The 10571-nt window shown below is 36.4% G+C and overlaps 1 protein-coding gene across 1 annotated transcript; it reads right to left on the reverse strand.

Moving 5' to 3' along the window:
- Positions 1-965: 965 nt before the first annotated feature.
- Positions 966-8220, reverse strand: ormdl2 (ORMDL sphingolipid biosynthesis regulator 2). The gene is made up of 4 exons (XM_030139627.1): positions 8111-8220; positions 5223-5396; positions 3106-3257; positions 966-1587 (listed from the first exon to the last, which is right to left on the reverse strand). The coding sequence occupies exons 2-4, from the start codon at positions 5394-5396 to the stop codon at positions 1452-1454; spliced, it is 462 nt and encodes a 153-aa protein (XP_029995487.1). The 5' UTR covers positions 8111-8220; the 3' UTR covers positions 966-1451.
- Between the last annotated feature and the right edge of the window lie 2351 nt (positions 8221-10571).

Consider the following 10571-nt stretch of genomic DNA (forward strand, 5'->3'; position numbering starts at 1 on the left):
ACCTTCAGCGAACTGTTCAAAATGACACACTAAAGTCTATTGTGTTTCAATGTAACAACAAAATTACATTATATTTTGTTAAACTTTCAAAAGTACCAAGACCTAATTGCTGTGTCTTAGCTTCTTTTGATAGTTTATGTATGACTTACTATTAACTCAGAAGGTTTCCAGAGTTCAAGTTGATTTAAAGCAAAAGTGGAACTGGGAGACACTGGTGGATGACCTAATGTGCTGTTCATAGTAGATAGTGTTATCTTACCATCAAGTACCTTTCAGTAATGCATAGTAAAACATAGTATTCAACCTTCCTCTCCCACTCTCTAGTTTCAGAGAGCCATATCTGATGTCTTGGGAACATTGTGACATTTAGCCCATCTGCCCTCTGCATCACACCACCGGCTTCTTTACATTCACTCTACTATTCATGCTTCATTTCGACAGGGAACACCCCAATCAGCTCAGTGCAAATGATAACCCAACATGCATCCAACAGCTGATACACCTAGTGTTATTTGCATGTGAATCCCAGTTTGACGCTGGCATAATCAACAGTGTCATCACATGCACATGCCAGTGCATTTTTTTTCAAGCTACTTCCCTAAAACATGCGTCACTAACAGGGAAACCTCACTGCAATGCAAACACAACCACAACACATGTGGAAGGGGGGGAATCCCTTGGATATATGAGTATATTGCGAGCACTGTGCGAGCCCACCACACAGTGGCTTCATGTAAAATGTCTGGAGTTCCCCATATCTTACAAACTGATCCACGTTTCATCAACTAATTCTTTCTAAAGGATTTTGCAGTTTTTCTGCTATCAGATACTGACCATGCAAAAAAAATCAACCATATATGCACATCATTTGGCTCTTGCTGCTTTTATAAGCAGAATTTAAAAAAAAAACAAAAAAAGACATCCAGCTTTTAAATCATAACAATAATGTGCATCATAGCAAAACAAAGACTGCAGTGTTTGTCTAGGCCAGTAAGAGCCTACTACATGTAAATCCTTCATCATAACTTGCAAGAATAAAGTATCATCCAAAATATGAACACAATGACTGAAAAGTCTCATTTACATTTATAACAAGACAATCACACATTTACAGACATGCAGCCAGTGCAGTTTGTAACAGAAAAGCTGTGTATGAGACTGGGTGAAGGAAAGGATAAATTAACTACATCAATGCAGTTCAGACTTAGCCCTTTCTTGTGGTCAAATTTGGGAGAGCCTGTTAAAAACAAAACATTAGGAATGTAAAGGAAAAACATGAAACAACAGCAGCGCATTCACTTTTTCATGCTGCACACTGCAATCACTCCACACAGCCTATACAGGTGAATGATTTGAGCTGGTTCGCCTTGATCTCTAAACCTCACATAATTCAGACTAAAAACAAAACTTAATGTCCAGTGTTGGTGGTTAACATCCAGTGTTCAGTCTTGTCAGTACTTGTTGATCCCAAATATCCGTACTCCGTGAAACTGAGGCAGTTTTGGCAGGAGGACACTAAGCAGGGAGCCGGTGTTGATAAGGAAATGTGTTGCATCATATTTTGTGTAGAAACTGGCAAGGATGTACCTGCAGAGAGAAGAAAATATTGTAAAGAGGTGGATGGGAAAATCCGTGGACGCACTGACCCAAAAAATGACAAGTAGAATTGCAAACTTTACACTGAGCAGGTATATAAATGTTTAGCCTTGAAGTAGAGTATTAAGTGACTACTCTACAGATTAAAGTCTCTTACAGTAAAGCCTAAATAAAGAATGGGATTCACAGGGAACTACAATTACCTGCATATTTATTTCATTTGGGAGTCCCTCTTTTCGTATTTCACGGAAAGGCACTTCCATTCATTAAAGCTTTGGTAAAAGATATCATTTATTCAATCTGAAGGCTGCCCAGAAGTGTGCACAGGTGGTTAAAGAGGAACAAAGGGATTCAAAATAGCCAGACATCCCAATGTGTCATGAATAAATTCATTCCAGGTAACCTCTAATATGTTTGTGCATGCAGATGAAAGGGAAACAAACCTCTGAGCACTACACATGACCTTTTACTATGACATGCAAATAGACTTTAGTGTTTTGTTGTTTGTGAACAATTCACCTTTAGGCTGGCAAACAAGCTGAACAAGTAGGAAATTGCATCTGTGATGGAGTACAAAGTTACATGTTCTAATCTGTCTAAATGATGGAAAATGCTCATCTGACACAACTCTGTCTGAGTTAGTCCTGAGCCAACCTGTGCATAGTGGTCACTCAAGACCCTCGGTCTCCATTTAGCCAAGTGTCTCGGTTCAATGCAGCCTCCGAACGCTGCCTCAGTGCGTGACGCTTGTAAACCTGTGTTGTTTATCATCATACGTTTGGAGTCACCCAGGGAGTCCCCCTCCAACCGGACAACAGTAGGTCCCTGTATCTAACTCTGTTGTAAATTTGTACAATTTCTGTGTAGGCCCTTTAGACAATAAGCTGCTTTGAATCCTTTTCACTTTTCTTTCATGGTGTTAACTTTCATTTTCACACAGAAACAGTGCTTGGTGAATTTATGTATCAGACCAGTGAAATCAAGATCATTGCATAGCCTTCACATGCTTTCACTTATGTTCATTTCTGATTTTATAAATTCTGTGCACTATACTGTTGACATGTTGCAGCACTTTGATATTTCACATATTTTACATTGTCTATTATTGAAGTAACATTAGGGGATCCATTTTATCCCCACCAGCAATAAAAAATAATTCAGTGAGAAAAGGGGGCTACATCAGATAGAGAAGTGGAACCACCCTAGAACTCATAGGGGATAGTGCTAAGTACTGCACCACCGTGATTATCATGCTTCATCTGTATGAGGAACTTTCAAAGAAAATGAGAAGGATGTAAGTCACTCTTCAGTCATTTCCTTCATCAGTGCTGGAAAAAATGTGGTGCTCAGTTTTTTGCTGACAATTCAATAGGAAAAGTGAGTTTCTAGATTAATTATTCTAATGTGGCATTTTACTTGCCCCCCAGCAACTAGCCAGGCCTTATCCTTTTAATTAACCCATACCAGTAATTTGGGACAATGAAAAGAGCTGCTTTGTAATAAACTTACAGAACAATTGGTGAGATAGTGAGGAATTTGCGTGAAGCTGTAAATTGGACACCATAATCCATCTGTTCCCAGTGAGTGAGCAGTCGGGCTTTGCCTTGGTCTGGTGTCTCGAAGGGAGTGCCCTTTACTGTGTGTAGAAACAGGTACATCACCTACAAAAGGCAAACCAGAGACACAGAGATATGTTAGGAAGCAGCTTCTGCAGGTTTTCAGGTGTCCTCCAGTGTGTTGTTTTCTAACAGCTTAGGTTCTGCCTGGGTTGGCGTGGTTCCCATAAGCTTGTAAAAGGTGTGGTTTGGAGCTCCACCCACAAGAAAATGGACTGTTATTATTATCATACAAATGTGCAAATAATTAGAAACATGCTAAAGAAATACACTGGGGACAAAATGAATCAGTTAGATTTGAGAGAAGTCATTTAGTTAGGTTTTGATGCTGTCAACATTTAATCAGCTTGGGTGCTGCACCCATGACATACCTGTCCTGTCTTGATGATCTACTCCAAACAACAAGATGAAAGTCTAAGGCATGATAGGTTAAAGCCTTTAACATTGCTTGCCTCTTCAGTCATAGTGAAAACATGTCTACAGGTTTCATTCATTGAGGTCTTCATCATGGCATCTTTTTAACTTAAAGGGGTCATATTTTGCTAAACCCACTTTTATTAGTCTTTGGTACATTTATTTGTGTATTTGGACCCTAATAGTTCCAAAAGTTTGAATTTGAACCATCCAGGTTCTGCGAAGTTACTTTATATTTTTTGGCATTTTGGCAAAAATCGAGTGGATTTCTACAACCTGTTTCAATTCCTGCTTAATTTGTTGTGTATATAACTACATTTGCACATATATGGTCCAGACATTTCTCAGAGTACACTATAATTGTTTGTCAGCAGCAGCGATTATACTCTATACTGAAAATATGTCAAAACTTTGAGCCAATTACCTAAAATGTTCAGTTGTTAGTTGAACTGGACAGAGCAGCACAACCAACAACCTGGAGGGGGTGGGGCGTGAAGTGGCTCATGTGCATTTAAAGGGCCAACGCTCCAAATGACCTTTCTGGTGTTAATACTCAGAAATAGGGTTGAAGATGGACCTGTGGAATTTAATTAATGACGAATTCAGACCCAAGCATAGCATTTACAGTTTATGTAGACCGCAGGGAAATGTTTTCAAATGCATAATTCCATTTAAAAAAAACAAACTATCACTCCTTCAACACATGTAAATGTCTCAGATTTCTTCTCAAGCATTACCTAGTAAAATCCAAAGCTGAAGAGCACCAGAGGGACAGTATTTTTCTGAACACAAGCAACACTCCTTGCCAATCATTTCTTTTTACCCAAACCCTAAATGAACCCTAAATGCATTTTAAGATCGGCATGCTGATGTTAGTTTTAACCTCATACAAGTTTGTTAATTGAACAGTAGATCTGCCAACTCTTGGGTATTTTCTGAAGTTGGATTATGAACATTTTAAATTATTTTATTGCTGGTAAATCCATTCAGTGTTGAAAAGAATGCAATTCTCATTGTATACAAATCAACTTTTCAAATGCTGGACTTTCTAGGTTTTCAAAGTGAAAGTAAGAGAGCACAGTTGATAAGCAAAGCTAAAATTAAAACGTGTAGTTCAATGAAAAAAATATGTGAATATGGAATATCACAGTAATATCACAGTAATCAGTTGTCAAAGTTGTGTCACCTGACCTCAACTCCAATACTGATTCTGATTTATATCTTTTGATTAAAAATAATTCATTAGAGAGCAACACATTTGTATTTTCGGATAAATACACTGTGTACTGTATATGTCTGTTGCAGTAAACCTAGTTTATTACATGTCAGGGCTACTTACACTAATACAAATCTTATGCAAATAAAATAAACATACAGAACTCCTGCTCATTCATTTGTACATTTCCTTTCCATGGTATATACATCTAATGGCTCTTGTTGAAACATCTCAGGGTATACATACCTACATTTATTTGTGTTTTTGGTATGCAACTCTGCTAATAGTCTTAAAATCAAAACTCAAATCCATATATTTGGAACACAGCAACCAGGCATTTGAGTATTTGCTCTGGTACTAAAGGGATCATTTCAACTGACCAGGTTGTGGATGACATTGGTAAGGGTCCAGACGAGTGGCACAGTGAAGAAAGGAATGCTGAGCAGGACAATGTGTAACGCAACGGTCAGCAGCAGGTAGGTGAGCCATATCCCCCTGCTGTTCATCACACGTGTGTTGGGGTTCACCTCGCTGTGAGCTACACCCACATTCATCTATGAGGAAAAGACACAAAAAGACTATTATTAGTGTCATGCCATACGTGACAATAAATATTCAGATTATCATTCTCTAAATCTTTCACCAGAATAGAGAAGTGCTGTTCATGTTTTGCAATACTGTCAGCTCATCATTTACAGTAACCATTACAGTTAGGCCTAACCCTCAGGCCAGCACCTAAGTATAACCCCACACTGGTAGCGAAACTATGGGAGATAACAGCTATCAGCTATATCTCTGTATTTGTCTGATTGTCTTTCCCCACTACTGTGCTGGGAAAACAAAGAATTCCTCATGATGAAAATTATTTAATAGCTGCAGGCCAGTCAAGCAAACAAATTCTGTAAAATCATGAAACTACGAAACCACACTGTTGTAACTTATGCAAAATGGAGTTTGGCACTGTCCTGCTGAAAAAACCAGACTTCCCCGAGAAAAAAGTGACATGATAGTAGCATACAGTATGTCCCACTGAATCCATGCCTTCATATGAATGGTACCTCCACGCATATGCAGGTGGCAATGCACCGCCAGAACATCACAAAGTTTTTGCACCTTTCAGTAATATCAGTCTGGATAATCTCTCTCATCGCTGACACATAAAACCAAAGTCAATATTCCCTGAGAACAAGCTAAAACATGGACTTCTAAAACAGTTTTCACTGAGCCTGTTCACATGCACACTAAAACTCTGAAAATTATCTGATTTCTGGATTCATCAGATAATTCAAGTGATCATGTAAACAGCATAATCTGACAAGCTTTATCAGATAACAACATATCTGATTATGAGAAATGGGATAAACATACCTGAATTTCTACCCAATATTCTCATGTCTCTGTGCATGTATACCCATTCATCTGATGTATTTTATCCTTTTACATCTGTGAATGTGTAAGAAATTGTAGAAAATGGAAGTGACACAGGCAAATGTGAGCGGAATACAAAGAGAGAATCTTTGACACTACCATCACTATGTTTGTACGTATTCCAAAAGAAATCCAATCATGGACTGAAGTGTCAAAACCAGGGTTTTTTGTTTACCACATTTCTAAAGTACATAAACGCATAAGATCCAATTTACAGTTATATGACTACTTCTAGTTATTAGATTTATATGGTAATGTAAATGGGCTCACTGTCTTTTGGTCCATGTGAGACAAGATCACATCCAGCGAAGGTCACCCTTGCATAATACAATTTTACGTTACATTTCTAATTGCTCTGGTGGACCGTGTTAAGTGCCAGAAAACTTCCAAAGATAGCCCATGCCCATGTAGCTGTATTTACCATATGAGTGAGTCTTTTTTCCTGGTTAATAAACGTTAATAAACAAAATATAATTTCACTAGACACACTCAGCATTTCCCCCCACAATTCTGTGGCTTGTCGAAGATATAATTCTCTCATTTAACACAAAGTGATGAACTAAAACCAATCCCTGGTGTATGCTCATTTTATCTCAGTCATAACCCTTTCACCTCTTGCCAAACAGCTAAGTGAGGAATATCCCAGAGCAGTGTTACTTGCATATTCTTTAAAAATTCTTTTTTGGTGTGTTTAAGGCATCAAAATCTAAATGTGTGTATATCTACAAAGCATAATTAAGATAACTGAAAACAAAACTCTTTTCTTTGTAATTGTGTTAAATGAATAAAGGTTTGAGAGAATCAATCAACAAAGCACACATTTGGGATGTACTATTTGTTATAAAACATCCCCACTTCTCTGGAAATGGGGCTTGTACTTTCTAAAACCATAAAAGTAATTTTATATCTGCAGCATCTAAAGCATTACTTTACCTCATTAATATTTTTAGACAGTATTTATTGTTGTGTAGTCTATTTATTTATTGTCTATTTATTGTATGTGCACTGCCTTTTATTGAATTCTCTTCTTGGAGTTAGCATTGTTACTACAACTGTCAAGGTAGATGCTGCTAAATCGTTTTTCACTGAATCATAACAATGGCAATAAAGTTGTATTGTCTTCTATTATAATTTATGAGTGAAGAAATAGTCAAAATAATTGACTGATAAAATTACCCCTTGACTATTCTGCACACACCAGTTATACAGTAAGTATTTTATCTTATTTAACTTTTATTTTGGTTATTTGCACTGGGACTTGAAAAGATCTCAGCTGCTGTATATATTATCTTGTATTCTAGAAGTCAATCATACATTTTACCTTTCCAGATTCTTCTTCAACAGTGGTGTAAACAATAAAAGTTGGAAAACTAAAGACTGAAAGAACTGATTTAACTGGGAGTGAAAATCATTATAGTCCGATGACTGCTGAGGTAGTGATGATAACTTTTAGTGAATGACTCCGCCCGTCTGAACTGTACTCGTTAACCAACCCCAAACATGCGCTACATCTGTCAGCTACAAGACACTAACCACAGCGGCACACTGTGACATAAATGGGTAATAAACTGTCAAAAGTGAACATGTACAAAGTCGTGCTAGTAGCAGACTCATTCTCTGCTTATGTTTAATAACGCAGCATCGCTAGCTAACGCTTCCGTTGCTATCTACAGGTTGACATGCTAACGTTACGTCTGAGTTCCGGGTATCACGCGCTAACCGTTGGAGACAAGCTAACAGTGAAACGGGTTAAGTATTTCTTGTTAAGTGTGACTAATTAAAACGGCAGGGGTAGCTTTTAGAGGTTTAAAACTTTATATGACGACGCAGCAAACTTTACCTTCCCGTGTTGTCGTAGCCCAGCAGGAAATTCCTTGTTTTTTCTTTAACCCCGCCTCCTGATTGGTTTGTGTCGGTTCCTGTGCTTCTTCATGGGACATCACCTGTGACAGACTGACGGAGGAGCAGTTATTTAGAGTTAACAGGGAGCAGCTGTTCAACACCTGGCGTTTTGAAGAAATACCCAAGATGTCCCCGAAAATATGAACAACAGTTGAATGAACTTGTGAATATCCAGTATGTGTCATTTTAAGTAAACACTCAGTCCTACCATAATGAGTGATGAGTGCTTTCACCTATGGCTTTCACCTTTTCAGGTTTTATAGTTAACTTTGAGTTCACTGAATAAATAAAGGAAATTAAAATAAAGTTTAGAACATTAAAACTATTATAATAACAATAGTGGCACTTGTAGTAGTAGTAGTAGTAGTAGTAGTAGTAGTAGTAATAGTAATAATATTAAAATAAAATACAAATATAGAAAGTACATACATAAATAAGTAAAAACTGTAATACAAATAATTTCAATTACAAATAATATAAATACAAATAATAATATTACTATTTCTATTACCACTACTACTATAGTACAGTATATAGTATAGTATAGTATAGTATAGTATAGTATAGTATAGTATAGTATAGGGTCAAGTCACGTGGTTATGTAGGGAGTGCCTGACTACAGTTTATACTGCAATTCAAAAAGTATTGAAGATAGAGACATGAATAATACATCATTTTAAAGGTATTAACTAGTACTTGAAGCTCATAAAAAGAAACAAAAGACATAGTGCCATCTTTTGCCATAAAAATTTGAAAAACTGCATGGTTATGTAGGGAACAAAAATTAACATCTGAATTTTCCTTTTTTTCTAAATGTTTCAAAAGTCCGTTTGCAAGTGTCTCCTAACTATGAAAATTTGCTGAGATGTTCTTTAAGGTGTCTATTTTTAATAAACTGTGGATGCATTTTTAATTTTTTAAATATAACTATGACTATATGACTGTAGTATAGTATAGTATAGTATAGTATAGTATAGTATAGTATAGTATAGTATATATCGTAGTATTGTATAATAAGATATATCCTAAGCATGCAGTTTGTAAAATCTTTAATAACTGCAAGTAAATAAACTAACAAGACGTCAGTATGTGAATGTTTGGGCCTTTGAACCAATACCTAAAACTATGAGGTAGACCAGTACTTGTTTCAGCATTTATTCAGTTTTTCATCCCCATCTGTTAAACTTCCATAAAAAGTATGCACATTTGCATTCTACAAATGGTACCAATTCATACATCTGCAAGAAAATGACAGACTTTGTGAGTTAATTTCAAATACATTGTGTTTTTTGTTTGTTTGTTTGTTTGTTTGTTTGTTTTTTTTTTACAATTTTCCCAACTGCTGTTGTAAGTTTTAACCTGCTGCTGTAAGTTTTTAACATCTAGCTAAATTCAATAATAGTGCAATATGGTTTATTCAATAAAATGATTTTTTTTTCCTGACAGACAGCTCCACTGTAGTCGTGGTAAATGTGTTCCTCTAACAAGACTGTGAAATGACTTTGTTTCATATTAGTTGATGATGTTTATTGTTTACAGAGTCAGCAAGATAAGGCTTAACATTAACACCTGACACATCTGACCCATTGGGACTTTAAGCAGCAGTTCATAAACCAAGGACTATTGTCAAAGTTCCTCCGTCAACTAATTGTACACAGGCTATGGTTCTGACCAATATTTCAACTGTGATATGAATCATAAGTTAGTTGAAATGGTAACATTTGCATTTTATTGATACTATATCGGCGTTGTAGTTTTGTTTTATCAGTTGCTATGGGCTTACTAACTAACCAGGACCTGAGTAACTGCATTGTCTTCTGGCATTTTTATGTTTGGAATGCTAATAAAAATCCTTGTATAAAAGATTATGTGATTTTTCATGCATGTTTCCTTACATTAAGATAATTTGATTTGTAGGTCAGGACATTTGTGATTCTGATCAAATGGCTGAAATGCTGGTGTTACGTCTATCTCTATGTTACAACCATACCCAGTCTCCCCTGTACAGATTACTTCTGTTATTGTTTAAACTAATAATAACTCCAGACAGCAAACCAAGCTCATGCGTAGCTCAGCTGAATATCACTGTTTATGCACGGTGATGAGTGCTTTCATATGAGTTTTCAGGTTTCACTCTTCAACCCAGTGTTTTACTTTAACAGTTACCAGTGTGTCAGTTCAACTTTTGAACAGCTATAGTGATATATAGATATAGCCATAATAATATAGTACAGATGAGTAAATACGTGAAGGTGCAAATATGTAATGCAGAAGTGATGAAAGAGAAAATACATTGTTTTCCCGAAGGCAGGGTGAATAACTTCCCAATGTATGATTTGTGTGTTGAGAAATAAAATAAGGAAGTGATGTAAAGTTTGTTTTAAAAATGTTTACATGTG

This window comes from Sphaeramia orbicularis, chromosome 7 (assembly GCF_902148855.1).
Source record: "Sphaeramia orbicularis chromosome 7, fSphaOr1.1, whole genome shotgun sequence".
Taxonomy (NCBI): Eukaryota; Metazoa; Chordata; class Actinopteri; order Kurtiformes; family Apogonidae; genus Sphaeramia; species Sphaeramia orbicularis.